Source organism: Abramis brama (assembly GCF_963993115.1).
Source record: "Abramis brama genome assembly, chromosome: 22".
Lineage (NCBI taxonomy): Eukaryota > Metazoa > Chordata > Actinopteri > Cypriniformes > Leuciscidae > Abramis > Abramis brama.
In genome coordinates this window covers 34849823-34867578 of record NC_139984.1, presented here as the reverse complement: position 1 = coordinate 34867578, position 17756 = coordinate 34849823, and the positions used below count along the sequence as shown (strand labels likewise).

General features: G+C 47.3%; 1 protein-coding gene across 2 annotated transcripts in view; it reads right to left on the bottom strand.

Annotated features, from left to right (window-relative positions):
• The window catches only part of tec (tec protein tyrosine kinase), a 44302-nt gene that overhangs the window by 21662 nt on the left and 4884 nt on the right, over nucleotides 1-17756 (bottom strand). For both annotated transcript variants that reach the window (XM_084098119.1, XM_084098120.1), the window contains exons 3-9: nucleotides 10743-10850; nucleotides 9101-9182; nucleotides 7572-7700; nucleotides 4322-4371; nucleotides 4056-4243; nucleotides 738-803; nucleotides 233-287 (exon numbers count right to left, since the gene is read on the bottom strand). In XM_084098119.1, the coding sequence (XP_083954245.1) occupies nucleotides 233-287; nucleotides 738-803; nucleotides 4056-4243; nucleotides 4322-4371; nucleotides 7572-7700; nucleotides 9101-9182; nucleotides 10743-10850 (678 nt within the window). The remainder of the gene's footprint in view (nucleotides 1-232; nucleotides 288-737; nucleotides 804-4055; nucleotides 4244-4321; nucleotides 4372-7571; nucleotides 7701-9100; nucleotides 9183-10742; nucleotides 10851-17756) is intronic.

The window sequence follows — 17756 nt, the reverse complement described above, 5'->3', positions numbered from 1 at the left end:
ACACACACACACACACACACACGCTCTCACACACACACACACACACACACACACTCTCTCTCTCTCACACACACACTCTCACACACACGCATGCACACACACACTCTCTCTCACACACACACACACACACACACTCTCACACACACACACACACACACACTCTCACACACACACACACACACACACACACACACACACACACACACACACACACTCACACACACACACACACCTCTTTCCTGAGCAGCTCTTCAGCTTTGCTGCGATTTACATTTTTACAGAACCATCTGAAACACAGAACACGCAAATAAACAACTGAAGTTTAAAATCTGATCATAAAACACAAAAATACAACCACAACAAAACATATAGAAACAAATGAAAATAAACATTTATTAATTAAGCAAATACATTATAATATTCAGTAAGATTTTTTAAAGAAATTAATACTTTAATTCATCAAATATGCATTAAATTGATCAAAAGTGGCAGTAAAGACATTTATAATGTAACAAAAGATTCTTATTCAAATAAATTCAGTTTTTTTTACTTTCTATTCGTCAAAGAATGCTGGAAAATAAACTGCATCACAGTCTCCACAAATATATGAAGCAGCACAACAGTATATATACACACACACACACACACACAACTAATGCTGGGTCACATGTGGATGTGTGATGAAAGTCTAATATGAGTGTGTGTGAGCTGTAGTGTTCAGAGATGATGTCACTCACATGAACTGCTCCAGGGAGTCCGACTCCTTCTCAGTTACGTAGTTGCTTGGGATGTAGCCCTCGTCTCTGCCACAACACACACACAATAACAATAACTATAATCATTCCAATACATCAAAATATACATGATGGGAAAGAGCAAACATTACAGGAAGAGTTCAAAACACACTTTTCAATGAAAGTCACACAGTCTGACACTTTAGAGCAAATAGTGGGACGATTATAATGATATTCACATCAGGACAGCCTCAAACACACACGTGATCCACATCAGGACAGCCTCAAACACACACGTGATCCACATCAGGACAGCCTCAAACACACACGTGATCCGGATCAGGACAGCCTCAAACACACACGTGATCCACATCAGGACAGCCTCAAACACACACGTGATCCACATCAGGACAGCCTCAAACACAAACGTGATCCGGATCAGGACAGCCTCAAACACACACGTGATCCGGATCAGGACAGCCTCAAACACACACGTGATCCACATCAGGACAGCCTCAAACACACACGTGATCCGGATCAGGACAGCCTCAAACACACACGTGATCCGGATCAGGACAGCCTCAAACACACACGTGATCCACATCAGGACAGCCTCAAACACACACGTGATCCGGATCAGGACAGCCTCAAACACACACGTGATCCACATCAGGACAGCCTCAAACACACACGTGATCCGGATCAGGACAGCCTCAAACACACACGTGATCCGGATCAGGACAGCCTCAAACACACACGTGATCCACATCAGGACAGCCTCAAACACACACGTGATCCACATCAGGACAGCCTCAAACACACACGTGATCCACATCAGGACAGCCTCAAACACACACGTGATCCACATCAGGACAGCCTCAAACACACACGTGATCCGGATCAGGACAGCCTCAAACACACACGTGATCCACATCAGGACAGCCTCAAACACACACGTGATCCACATCAGGACAGCCTCAAACACACACGTGATCCACATCAGGACAGCCTCAAACACACACGTGATCCACATCAGGACAGCCTCAAACACACACGTGATCCGGATCAGGACAGCCTCAAACACACACGTGATCCACATCAGGACAGCCTCAAACACAAACGTGATCCACATCAGGACAGCCTCAAACACACACGTGATCCGGATCAGGACAGCCTCAAACACAAACGTGATCCGGATCAGGACAGCCTCAAACACACACGTGATCCGGATCAGGACAGCCTCAAACACACACGTGATCCACATCAGGACAGCCTCAAACACACACGTGATCCACATCAGGACAGCCTCAAACACAAACGTGATCCGGATCAGGACAGCCTCAAACACACACGTGATCCACATCAGGACAGCCTCAAACACACACGTGATCCGGATCAGGACAGCCTCAAACACACACGTGATCCACATCAGGACAGCCTCAAACACACACGTGATCCACATCAGGACAGCCTCAAAAACACACGTGATCCGGATCAGGACAGCCTCAAACACACACGTGATCCGGATCAGGACAGCCTCAAACACACACGTGATCCGGATCAGGACAGCCTCAAACACACACGTGATCCACATCAGGACAGCCTCAAACACACACGTGATCCGGATCAGGACAGCCTCAAACACACACGTGATCCACATCAGGACAGCCTCAAACACACACGTGATCCGGATCAGGACAGCCTCAAACACACACGTGATCCACATCAGGACAGCCTCAAACACACACGTGATCCACATCAGGACAGCCTCAAACACACACGTGATCCACATCAGGACAGCCTCAAACACACACGTGATCCACATCAGGACAGCCTCAAACACACACGTGATCCGGATCAGGACAGCCTCAAACACACACGTGATCCACATCAGGACAGCCTCAAACACACACGTGATCCACATCAGGACAGCCTCAAACACACACGTGATCCGGATCAGGACAGCCTCAAACACACACGTGATCCACATCAGGACAGCCTCAAACACACACGTGATCCACATCAGGACAGCCTCAAACACACACGTGATCCGGATCAGGACAGCCTCAAACACACACGTGATCCGGATCAGGACAGCCTCAAACACACACGTGATCCACATCAGGACAGCCTCAAACACACACGTGATCCACATCAGGACAGCCTCAAAAACACACGTGATCCGGATCAGGACAGCCTCAAACACACACGTGATCCGGATCAGGACAGCCTCAAACACACACGTGATCCACATCAGGACAGCCTCAAACACACACGTGATCCGGATCAGGACAGCCTCAAACACACACGTGATCCACATCAGGACAGCCTCAAACACACACGTGATCCGGATCAGGACAGCCTCAAACACACGTGATCCGGATCAGGACAGCCTCAAACACACACGTGATCCGGATCAGTGAAGCTGGTAGAGACGCACCCGTGTGTGTTAGGGTTAGGGTTTGACTAGGGCTGGGCGATATATCGCATGTGATAATTAATGCGATATGGCTCAGCTTGACAGTTAACTACGGCACTGTGTTGTAAATGCCGCTCCTTCTGAAAGCAGGTGATGGCGATTTACTACTAATCAAGGAACCGGCTTTACTGACGAGATGCGCATAACAATCTCATGCGATATATCACCCAGCCCTAGGTTTGACCCTGAACACACATCAGTAAAGGTTAGGTTAGGGTTAGGGTTAGAGGGTTAGGTTTTTTGTAAATATTACAACAGCTCCCCCCTCTCTCCGGCACTAGTCCAGAGAAGAAAGGAGACTGAGGAAGGCACGGGCCGACGCATGTCAGACTATACCATGGCTCCCCCTTGGAGCGCGCTCCCACTTGGAGCTAACCACTACTAATCTTCCAACTAGGTTTATGACCATAAGGGCTCTCACAGGTAGGGTTAGAGCAGAAGTAGGTACAGACCTAGTTGTATAAATCACAGGGTTACTATGGGTAGGTTTAGGACAGAAATAGATACAGGCCTAGGTCTACAAACCACAGGGTTGCTGTGGGTAGGTTTTTAGAACAGGAGCTGGTACAGACTTACTCTCTATCTTGATAAAGCAACACCAATAGCCAAACTGTTAGGGTTAGGGTTAGAGGGTTAGGTTAGGGTTAGGGTTTGACCCTGAACACACATCAGTAAAGGTTAGGGTTAGGGTTAGGGTTAGGGTTTGACCCTGAACACACATCAGTAAAGGTTAGGGTTAGGGTTAGGGTTAGGGTTTGACCCTGAACACACATCAGTAAAGGTTAGGGTTAGGGTTAGGGTTTGACCCTGAACACACGTCAGTAGAGCTGGTAGAGACGTACCCGTGTGTGTTTCGGGCCTTGTACCAGTTGACGTCACACTTCTCCAGGATCACGTACTCTTCACCCGTCTTCAGCGTCAAATCATGAGGCTCCAGCCCTTCGAAGTCATACAGTGCGATGACCACTTCCTGTCCAGGCCCCGCCTCTTCCTGTGCCTCCTGTGGGGGGGGCGGGGGCGGCCGGCGAGCCTGTGGAGAAAACACTGGTTACACACATGAAACTCATGACCAGTAACGCACAGATGAGGAGGACGAGTGTAAACTCACCGCAGAGGCGCTCTCGTCTCCAGGAACCGGAGGAAGAGGTTTACGGGAAACTGAGAGAGAAGCGCTCGAGTCAGAGATATTTACAGTACAGGAGAATAACACAATCAGTGATGCACACGTCACATATGAGATCAACTACAAATATTTCATGAGCGGCTGAATGAATGTGACGCCTACATTAGAGATGCACGATCTCTCGGGGTCGGCTGATATATGCTCACTTCTAATGCTGTCGTTATCAGCCCGATAATAAAATTTGGTCGATATATTAAAGCTGATAAATAATGTATTATTTCCTTCAGCTGAGACACTTCAGATGCGCACTGATCAACTGTTTTGAATTGCTTGAAATATGATTGGAAAATACAGTTCAGTGCAACATGTTCTGTCATATCGGCTTCATAAAATCATAATGAGAACATTATAATTGTGTGTTTGGGAAGTGGCGTTTAATGGTGAGACTTTTGTAATCAGGCTCTCAAAAATTATAATAAAACTTGGATTTAGGTTTATCAGCCAATATATCGGTTATCGGCTTTCAAATATAAAGAATTATCGGTTATCGGTATCAGCCAATATCAGTGCATCCCTTCCTTACATGAAAAATTTCCATTGTTTGAGGATGCTTTTATAGACACAAATAAATAAAACTTCAGAAGATTTAAAGGATTTGTTCACTTTTTAGTTCACAATTTACTCTCCCCCACATCATCCAAGATGTCATGTCTTTCTTTCTTTTCTTCCACTGTAAATGGGATTGAGTTTGAACAGTTGTATATGCCTCATGAAGGTCGCGAGTCCCAAATGTTGCTATTAAAATTGTGCGGGAGTGCCTTGTTATTTTTAGATTTTTGACCTTCCCATTGGTCAAAGCTCCTCTCACCTCCAGGTGTGCGGTGGTGATTGCCAATTGATTGTTTCTTTCTTCAGTGGAAAAGAAATGAAGGTTTTTGAGGAAAACACTCCAGGGTGTTTCTCCATATAGTGTCTTCAATGGGGTCCAACGGGTCGAAGGTCCAGATGTGAGTTTCAGTGCAGCTTCAAAGTCTCGACTCGATCCAGCCGAGGAATAAGAGTCTCATCTAGACAAACCAGCGGACACTTTATAACAAGATAAACATTCATATACTTTTAACCACAAATGCTGGTCTTGCTCTCGCTATGATGCGACACACATTAGGTTTGAAAGGTCACGCATGTTCTGAGTCAGAACTGTAGAGTAGGGTGAAAAACTCTCATCTCATTTTCTCCTCCAACTTCAAAATCGCCGGCATCGTAGTTTTACCTTTTATTTATTTTGTAAATGCCGTTTGACTCAGTCTTTGCATGTTCTCTTTGTAAACACTGGGTCGGTTCTTACGCCTACGTCACGCTTGACCTTTCACCCTGATTACGTAATGTGTGTCGCATCACAGCGAGAGCAAGACCAGCATTAGTGGTAAAAAGTATATGAATGTTTATCTTGTTCTAAAATGTCCGCTGGTTTGTCTAGATGAGACTCTTATTCCTCGGCTGGATCGAGTCGAGACTTTGAAGCTGCACTGAAACTCACATCTTGACCTTCGACCCGTTGGACCCCATTGAAGACACTATATGGAGGAAAATCCTGGAGTGTTTTCCTCAAAAACCTTCATTTCTTTTCCACTGAAGAAAGAAAGACATGAAAATCTTGGATGAGGTGGAGGAGAGTCAATTATCAGGAAATTTTAATTCTGAAGTGAACTAAACCTTTAAGTCGCGATGAAATGGAAAAGGAGGCATTTTCCAACTGTTTCGTATTGTGACATATATCTGAGTGAGGGATGGTCAGAAAAGATCAAATGCAGGGCGTGGCTTGGTTCTGTTGGTGATTGGATGTTGAGATGTGGGCGTGGCTTGGTTCTGTTGGTGATTGGATGTTGAGATGTGGGCGTGGCTTGGTTCTGTTGGTGATTGGATGTTGAGATGTGGGCGTGGGCATGGCTTGGTTCTGTTGGTGATTGGATGTTGAGATGTGGGCGTGGCTTGGTTCTGTTGGTGATTGGATGTTGAGATGTGGGTGTGGCTTGGTTCTGTTGGTGATTGGATGTTGAGATGTGGGCGTGGCTTGGTTCTGTTGGTGATTGGATGTTGAGATGTGGGCGTGGCTTGGTTCTGTTGGTGATTGATGTTGAGATGTGGGTGTGGCTTGGTTCTGTTGGTGATTGGATGTTGAGATGTGGGCGTGACTTGGTTCTGTTGGTGATTGGATGTTGAGATGTGGGCGTGGGCATGGCTTGGTTCTGTTGGTGATTGGATGTTGAGATGTGGGCGTGGCTTGGTTCTGTTGGTGATTGATGTTGAGATGTGGGTGTGGCTTGGTTCTGTTGGTGATTGGATGTTGAGATGTGGGCGTGGCTTGGTTCTGTTGGTGATTGGATGTTGAGATGTGGGTGTGGCTTGGTTCTGTTGGTGATTGGATGTTGAGATGTGGGCGTGGCTTGGTTCTGTTGGTGATTGGATGTTGAGATGTGGGCGTGGCTTGGTTCTGTTGGTGATTGGATGTTGAGATGTGGGTGTGGCTTGGTTCTGTTGGTGATTGGATGTTGAGATGTGGGCGTGGGCATGGCTTGGTTCTGTTGGTGATTGGATGTTGAGATGTGGGCGTGGCTTGGTTCTGTTGGTGATTGGATGTTGAGATGTGGGCGTGGCTTGGTTCTGTTGGTGATTGGATGTTGAGATGTGGGTGTGGCTTGGTTCTGTTGGTGATTGGATGTTGAGATGTGGGCGTGGCTTGGTTCTGTTGGTGATTGGATGTTGAGATGTGGGTGTGGCTTGGTTCTGTTGGTGATTGGATGTTGAGATGTGGGCGTGGCTTGGTTCTGTTGGTGATTGGATGTTGAGATGTGGGTGTGGCTTGGTTCTGTTGGTGATTGGATGTTGAGATGTGGGTGTGGCTTGGTTCTGTTGGTGATTGGATGTTGAGATGTGGGTGTGGCTTGGTTCTGTTGGTGATTGGATGTTGAGATGTGGGTGTGGCTTGGTTCTGTTGGTGATTGGATGTTGAGATGTGGGCGTGGCTTGGTTCTGTTGGTGATTGGATGTTGAGATGTGGGCGTGGCTTGGTTCTGTTGGTGATTGGATGTTGAGATGTGGGCGTGGCTTGGTTCTGTTGGTGATTGGATGTTGAGATGTGGGCGTGGCTTGGTTCTGTTGGTGATTGGATGTTGAGATGTGGGCGTGGCTTGGTTCTGTTGGTGATTGGATGTTGAGATGTGGGTGTGGCTCTCACCGTCCCCGAACAGGTTGTAGCCCTCGCAGCCCGGCGCGAGTTTATCCACCTGTCCACAGCACAGCCACTCGCCCTCCTGCCAGAACTGAGGGTGGAACTTGGCTGCGATCTGAGCGTTGTGCTTTATCTCTGAGGAACACACACACACACACAGTTGTCTGCACTGGAGGGGTCATGTGTGAACTTTAAAGGGGACATATCATGAAAATCGGACTTTCTCCGTGTGTCAGTGCTATAATCGTCCGCTTCTACCAACACAGAAAATGTGAAAAGTGAAACCCAGTAACTGTGTTCTGGTGAGCCTTTCTCTGCAAGCATGTCAAAAAATAAGCCGATCAGATTTCGCTCTCCTTCTGTTGCAGAAAGAGGATCTTATTATAATATTACCGGCCCTTAATCTGCACGTTTACACACACCAGCCGACATTTGGTTTCACAAGCGACAACAGAGACCAGTTCTAACGCAATGATAAAGATCCAGCAAAGCCTGAAACTGTTCTGTGGTTGAGCTCAGACGAGCACTGAACACTATTGACCAGAACATGTCACCGCTGTCTTATAAAGACCTCAGGAACTGTGGACACTTGTGGAGAAGTGAAACATGATGATGAGATGATCAGTGTAACTCCACAACAACTACAGAAATGTCTCCACTAACATTCAGAAGCTCTTCCTGAGTCTCTCCGTAAGGCTGCACTCGCTACTGGTGATTCTGGGATGAGTGAGATTGGCCTGTTCTGTTATTGCCGGAGTTTCTGAATTTGACAAGCTATAATAAATGATCTGGTATTTTGAGCTGAAATTTCACAGACACAGTCTGGGAAGGCCAGAGATTTATATTACATCTGGTGAAAAGGGGCATAATGTGTGTCACCTTTAAAGCACAGCTTTCAGTGACATTACTGGTGAATATCAAACGCATCATCATGTGATTCATATCAACTCATATAATTATGTTCGTCACAACACCAAAATGTTAAAAGCAAAACTTTATAGATTCATAATCCTCAATATCAGTTCAAACCGAATGACTAACTTCATCTATACGACTTTATAGATCCAACTTACATATTCTGACATAAAACCAAATCTCATCCGGCTGATGGTTTATATCGTCTCCCAATCTAAACTATCCTGTCAGCAAATCCAAACTGATCAATGTGACTAGAAGACATTAAGATGTTACAAATATTAACATAATGAACTTATGTAAAGCTGCTTTGAGACAAAGTGTGTGTGAAAAGAGATTCAAATGAAGGTGGTCTGGAACGATTATATACCACATACATCATGTTTAAAGACAAAAAAGTAAATGATTGATTTTTGATATATTTGTTATTTGTGGCTCTTCGTTCCTCGACAGTGTGTCAGTTCTGCGTTCACTGTGGAAGTGTGACTGTTTCTTCAGTAGTTTCAGTGGTTTTGGGTCGTGTAAATGCGAGAAATTATTTACATAGAGTACATTCCTTAAATACATGTTGCTTATGAAGATCATAGACGATTAATGAAACACATGAGAATCTCACTGACCTTCCTTGATGTTCTGGACCCAAACGCTTCGACTCTCATTACTGGGAGCGAAAATATACAGCGTGGTGGAATCATGAACGACCTGGAGAGAGAGAGAGAGATCTGATGCGTCCGTGTCTCGTGTTTTAACACAACAATGTTTTCCTAGAGGTTAATGATCTAAAGAACCGTTTGTGGTTCCATGGATGTTAAAGGTTCCTCATGGAACCAATAAAGAACCATTATATGAGAACTGAACTGAGCTGGACGATGACATCACTGTTTTCTCCACTCTATTTATAAATTAACTAAATTAATAACTTTTTTACAACAGAAATGAATCATCACTGAACTGACTTAAGCTGGACTGTGACGCTGTTCTCTTCTACAAACAAACTTTGTTGCATTATTTTCATGTTATCTCTGTAAAGCTGCTTCAAAACAATCTGTGTTGTAAAAAGCGCTATTTAAATAAAGGTGACTTAAATAACCTTTATTTTTAAAAGTTAACTATAAACATCTGGGGCCTGTACCATGATGCTAGTTGAACAAACTCAGGGTTGCAGGATTAGTTTCGAGTTGACAAAACCAAACCAATCCGACCAGGCTTTGTTGGGACCATGATGCTGATCATCAACTCTCGTCAGCTCAGGCTTTGATCCTGAGTTTAGGAGTGATATCAGTAGCGAACAGCCAATCACAGGCTGAGAAAGAGTGAAACTGCGATTCATTTCTCGCGAGAGAAGCAGCGCAATTCACTTATTAAATAAAAGTATTAAAATATTACGAATTTAAACAAATTTACACAGCAAGAACAAAATGGCTGTCTATGAAAGAGGAACTAAAAGAAAAAGTCTCGCTATATCAGTGCAAGTAAAAGTTGTGAAGTTAGTTTATACAGTTGATAAAGGTATAGAGAGAATTGAACATTTAAGCTCACATGTAGTCATTTTATAGCTTTATCAATTGATTCTAAAGCGTATTTTTATTTCCTTTATATATTTATTCATTTAAACTCTGCGTAATAATAATTGATGAACTAATATTGTACATGTGTGATCGATTAAGGGTATAATAATTACATAAATAATATCTAAATCATACAAAATTAGTATTCTAAATAAGCATTACTAAAAGCCATTTGCTATGTAGTGAGCTTTAGTTTGGAGTAGAAACAGGTGGAGTGACTTTATCGCATCATCAGACAATGTGACACTTTGCTCACAGCTGATTGGTCCAAGTTCGGTTTGCAACCTCTCACCTGGAATTTCACCTGACCCGGAGCAGGTTAGCCGTGGAGCGTTAGTTACTATGGCGATGAACACACTAAAAGCCAAACCACTTTCATTGTGCCTAAAACCCAGTGTTGGCGCAAACTAAACTGAAACACACCTGGCTAGCCACCTAAACCGGCTTCATGGTACAGGCCCCTGTTGTATACCAAATAAACTTGGTGCAGAAACATTTTTCACTCAGAAATTGCTAGTAAATTTCACAAAGAATTACAAAGAATTGGCAATTAACAAGTGAAATGTTGAAGTAGAAAGCCTGTTCTTGTAATACATTCTCCAACGATAACGATAAAACGATAACGATAAAAATATTTTGTTACAGCATGTATTGTTTTGCATCAGTTTTGATGTGTTGAGGTTGTAATAAAGACCTGGAAGGGGTATTTGTTCTGGCAGGGGATGATGATGGAGGTGCTGTTCTTCACGATCTCCACACACTTGATCCTCTGCAGATCCACCGAACCCTTCTTCAGCCTCTTCTGCAAAACACAACCCTCAATAACCCTCAATCACACTCAATAACCCTCAATAACCCTCAATAACCCTCAATAACCCTCAATAATCCTCAATAATCCTCAATCACACTCAATAATCCTCAATAACCCTCAATAACCCTCAATAATCCTCAATAACCCTCAATCACACTCAATAATCCTCAATCACACTCAATAACCCTCAATCACACTCAATAATCCTCAATCACACTCAATAATCCTCAATCACACTCAATAACCCTCCACTCAGACTCCACTCAGACTCCACTAACACTCACTCGACTCAGACTCGACTCAGACTCAGACTCGACTCAGACTCAACTCGACTCAAACTTCGACTCACACTCACTCCACTCAGACTCCACTCAGACTCACTCGACTCAGACTCCACTCAGACTCCACTCACTCGACTCGACTAACACTCACTCGACTCAGACTCGACTAACACTCACTCGACTCAGACTCGACTCGACTCAGACTCGACTCAGACTCGACTCAGACTCAGACTCGACTGACACTCACTCGACTCAGACTCGACTAACACTCACTCGACTCAGACTCGACTCAGACTCGACTAACACTCACTCAACTCAGACTCCACTCAGACTCCACTCAGACTCCACTCAGACTCGACTAACACTCACTCAACTCAGACTCCACTCAGACTCCACTCAGACTCCACTCAGACTCCACTCAGACTCCACTCAGACTCGATTAACACTCACTCGACTCAGACTCCACTCAGACTCGACTAACACTCACTCAACTCAGACTCAACTCAGACTCCACTCAGACTCCACTCAGACTCCACTCAGACTCGATTAACACTCACTCGACTCAGACTCCACTCAGACTCCACTCAGACTCCACTCAGACTCCACTCAGACTCCACTCAGACTCCACTCAGACTCCACTCAGACTCCACTCAGACTCGATTAACACTCACTCGACTCAGACTCCACTCAGACTCGACTAACACTCACTCAACTCAGACTCCACTCAGACTCCACTCAGACTCCACTCAGACTCCACTCAGACTCCACTCAGACTCGATTAACACTCACTCGACTCAGACTCCACTCAGACTCGACTAACACTCACTCGACTCAGACTCGACTAACACTCACTCGACTCAGACTTCGACTCACACTCACTCGACTCAGACTCGACTCAGACTCGACTAACACTCACTCGACTCAGACTCGACTAACACTCACTCGACTCAGACTCGACTAACACTCACTCGACTCAGACTCCACTCAGACTCCACTCAGACTCCACTCAGACTCCACTCAGACTCCACTCAGACTCCACTCAGACTCCACTCAGACTCCACTCAGACTTCACCCAGACTCCACCCAGACTCCACTCAGACTTCGACTCACACTCACTCGACTCAGACTCGACTCAGACTCGACTAACACTCACTCGACTCAGACTCGACAAACACTCACTCGACTCAGAATCGACTAACACTCACTCGACTCAGACTCGACTAACACTCACTCGACTCAGACTCCACTCAGACTCCACTCAGACTCACTCGACTCAGGCTCACTCGACTCAGACTCACTCGACTCAGACTCCACTCAGACTCCACTCAGACTCCACCCAGACTCCACCCAGACTCCACCCAGACTCCAACCAGACTCCACCCAGACTCCACTCAGACTTCACCCAGACTCCACCCAGACTCCACTCAGACTTCACCCAGACTCCACCCAGACTTCACTCAGACTTCGACTCACACTCACTCGACTCAGGCTCACTCGACTCAGACTCACTCGACTCAGACTCCACTCAGACTCCACTCAGACTCCACTCAGACTCCACCCAGACTCCAACCAGACTCCAACCAGACTCCACCCAGACTCCACCCAGACTCCACTCAGACTTCACCCAGACTCCACCCAGACTCCACTCAGACTTCACCCAGACTCCACCCAGACTTCACTCAGACTTCGACTCACACTCACTCGACTCAGACTCGATTCAGACTCCACTCAGGCTCACTCCACTCAGACTCACTCCACTCAGACTCCACTCAGACTCCACTCAGACTCCACTCAGACTCCACTCAGACTCCACTCAGACTCCACTCAGACTTCACCCAGACTTCGACTCAGACTCCACCCAGACTTCGACTCAGACTCCACTCAGACTCCACTCAGACTCCACTCAGACTCCACTCAGACTCCACTCAGACTCCACCACTCAGACTCCACCACTCAGACTCCACTCAGACTCCACTCAGACTCCACTCAGACTCCACTCAGACTCAGGCTCACTCGACTCAGGCTCACTCGACTCAGGCTCACTCGACTCAGGCTCCACTCAGACTCACTCGACTCAGGCTCACTCGACTCAGACTCCACTCAGACTCACTCGACTCAGACTCCACTCAGACTCACTCGACTCAGACTCAGACTAACACTCACTCGACTCAGACTTGACTAACACTCACTCGACTCAGACTCGACTAACACTCACTCGACTCAGACTCGACTCAGACTCGACTAACACTCACTCGACTCAGACTCGACTCAGACTCGACTAACACTCACTCGACTAAGACTCGACTCAGACTCGACTAACACTCACTCGACTCAGACTTGACTAACACTCACTCGACTCAGACTCGACTCAGACTCAGACTCGACTCAAACTCAGACTCGACTAACACTCACTCGACTCAGACTTGACTCAGACTCGACTAACACTCACTCGACTCAGACTCGACTAACACTCACTCGACTCAGACTCGACTCAGACTCGACTAACACTCACTCGACTCAGACTCGACTCAGACTCGACTAACACTCACTCGACTCAGACTCGACTCAGACTCGACTAACACTCACTCGACTCAGACTCAGACTCGACTCAGACTCGACTCGGACTCAGACTCGACTCAAACTCAGACTCGACTAACACTCACTCGACTCAGACTTGACTAACACTCACTCGACTCAGACTCGACTCAGACTCAGACTCGACTCAAACTCAGACTCGACTAACACTCGACTCAAACTCAGACTCGACTAACACTCACTCGACTCAGACTTGACTCAGACTCGACTAACACTCACTCGACTCAGACTTGACTAACACTCACTCGACTCAGACTCGACTCAGACTCAGACTCGACTAACACTCGACTCAAACTCAGACTCGACTAACACTCACTCGACTCAGACTCAGACTCGACTCAGACTCGACTAACACTCACTCGACTCAGACTCAGACTCGACTCAGACTCGACTCGGACTCAGACTCGACTCAAACTCAGACTCGACTAACACTCACTCGACTCAGACTTGACTAACACTCACTCGACTCAGACTCGACTCAGACTCAGACTCGACTCAAACTCAGACTCGACTAACACTCGACTCAAACTCAGACTCGACTAACACTCACTCGACTCAGACTTGACTCAGACTCGACTAACACTCACTCGACTCAGACTTGACTAACACTCACTCGACTCAGACTCGGACTCGACTCAGACTCGACTCAAACTCAGACTCGACTCAAACTCAGACTCGACTAACACTCACTCGACTCAGACTTGACTAACACTCACTCGACTCAGACTCCACTCAGACTCCACTCAGACTCCACTCAGACTCCACTCAGACTCCACTCAGACTCCACTCAGACTCCACCCAGACTCCACCCAGACTCCACTCAGACTTCACCCAGACTCCACTCAGATTTCACTCAGACTTCGACTCCACTCAGACTCCACTCAGACTCCACTCAGACTCCACTCAGACTCCACTCAGACTCCACTCAGACTCCACTCAGACTCCACTCAGACTCAGGCTCACTCGACTCAGGCTCACTCGACTCAGGCTCACTCGACTCAGGCTCCACTCAGACTCCACTCAGACTCCACCCAGACTCCACCCAGACTCCACCCAGACTTCACCCAGACTCCACTCAGACTCCACTCAGACTCCACTCAGACTCCACTCAGACTCGACTAACACTCACTCGACTCAGACTCCACTCAGACTCGACTAACACTCACTCGACTCAGACTCGACTCAGACTCGACTAACACTCACTCGACTCAGACTCGACTAACACTCACTCGACTCAGACTCCACTCAGACTCGACTAACACTCACTTGACTCAGACTCAACTCAGACTCGACTAACACTCACTCGACTCAGACTCGACTAACACTCACTCGACTCAGACTCGACTCAGACTCGACTAACACTCACTCGACTCAGACTTGACTCAGACTCGACTAACACTCACTCGACTCAGACTCGACTAACACTCACTCGACTCAGACTCGAGTCAGACTCGACTAACACTCACTCGACTCAGACTCGACTCAGACTCGACTAACACTCACTCGACTCAGACTCGATTCAGACTCGACTCAGACTCGACTCAGTCTCGACTCAGACTCGACTCAGACTCGACTCAGACTCGACTCAGACTCCACTCAGACTCCACTCAGACTCCACTCAGACTCCACTCAGACTCCACCCAGACTCCACTCAGACTTCACTCAGACTTCGACTCCACTCAGACTCCACTCAGACTCCACTCAGACTCCACTCAGACTCCACTCAGACTCCACTCAGACTCCACTCAGACTCCACCCAGACTCCACTCAGACTTCACTCAGACTTCGACTCCACTCAGACTCCAACCAGACTCCACCCAGACTCCACTCAGACTTCACCCAGACTCCACCCAGACTCCACTCAGACTTCACCCAGACTCCACCCAGACTTCACTCAGACTTCGACTCACACTCACTCGACTCAGGCTCACTCGACTCAGACTCACTCGACTCAGACTCCACTCAGACTCCACTCAGACTCCACTCAGACTCCACCCAGACTCCAACCAGACTCCAACCAGACTCCACCCAGACTCCACCCAGACTCCACTCAGACTTCACCCAGACTCCACCCAGACTCCACTCAGACTTCACCCAGACTCCACCCAGACTTCACTCAGACTTCGACTCACACTCACTCGACTCAGACTCGATTCAGACTCCACTCAGGCTCACTCCACTCAGACTCACTCCACTCAGACTCCACTCAGACTCCACTCAGACTCCACTCAGACTCCACTCAGACTCCACTCAGACTCCACTCAGACTTCACCCAGACTTCGACTCAGACTCCACCCAGACTTCGACTCAGACTCCACTCAGACTCCACTCAGACTCCACTCAGACTCCACTCAGACTCCACTCAGACTCCACCACTCAGACTCCACCACTCAGACTCCACTCAGACTCCACTCAGACTCCACTCAGACTCCACTCAGACTCAGGCTCACTCGACTCAGGCTCACTCGACTCAGGCTCACTCGACTCAGGCTCCACTCAGACTCACTCGACTCAGGCTCACTCGACTCAGACTCCACTCAGACTCACTCGACTCAGACTCCACTCAGACTCACTCGACTCAGACTCAGACTAACACTCACTCGACTCAGACTTGACTAACACTCACTCGACTCAGACTCGACTAACACTCACTCGACTCAGACTCGACTCAGACTCGACTAACACTCACTCGACTCAGACTCGACTCAGACTCGACTAACACTCACTCGACTAAGACTCGACTCAGACTCGACTAACACTCACTCGACTCAGACTTGACTAACACTCACTCGACTCAGACTCGACTCAGACTCAGACTCGACTCAAACTCAGACTCGACTAACACTCACTCGACTCAGACTTGACTCAGACTCGACTAACACTCACTCGACTCAGACTCGACTAACACTCACTCGACTCAGACTCGACTCAGACTCGACTAACACTCACTCGACTCAGACTCGACTCAGACTCGACTAACACTCACTCGACTCAGACTCGACTCAGACTCGACTAACACTCACTCGACTCAGACTCAGACTCGACTCAGACTCGACTCGGACTCAGACTCGACTCAAACTCAGACTCGACTAACACTCACTCGACTCAGACTTGACTAACACTCACTCGACTCAGACTCGACTCAGACTCAGACTCGACTCAAACTCAGACTCGACTAACACTCGACTCAAACTCAGACTCGACTAACACTCACTCGACTCAGACTTGACTCAGACTCGACTAACACTCACTCGACTCAGACTTGACTAACACTCACTCGACTCAGACTCGACTCAGACTCAGACTCGACTAACACTCGACTCAAACTCAGACTCGACTAACACTCACTCGACTCAGACTCAGACTCGACTCAGACTCGACTAACACTCACTCGACTCAGACTCAGACTCGACTCAGACTCGACTCGGACTCAGACTCGACTCAAACTCAGACTCGACTAACACTCACTCGACTCAGACTTGACTAACACTCACTCGACTCAGACTCGACTCAGACTCAGACTCGACTCAAACTCAGACTCGACTAACACTCGACTCAAACTCAGACTCGACTAACACTCACTCGACTCAGACTTGACTCAGACTCGACTAACACTCACTCGACTCAGACTTGACTAACACTCACTCGACTCAGACTCGGACTCGACTCAGACTCGACTCAAACTCAGACTCGACTCAAACTCAGACTCGACTAACACTCACTCGACTCAGACTTGACTAACACTCACTCGACTCAGACTCCACTCAGACTCCACTCAGACTCCACTCAGACTCCACTCAGACTCCACTCAGACTCCACTCAGACTCCACTCAGACTCCACCCAGACTCCACCCAGACTCCACTCAGACTTCACCCAGACTCCACTCAGATTTCACTCAGACTTCGACTCCACTCAGACTCCACTCAGACTCCACTCAGACTCCACTCAGACTCCACTCAGACTCCACTCAGACTCCACTCAGACTCCACTCAGACTCAGGCTCACTCGACTCAGGCTCAC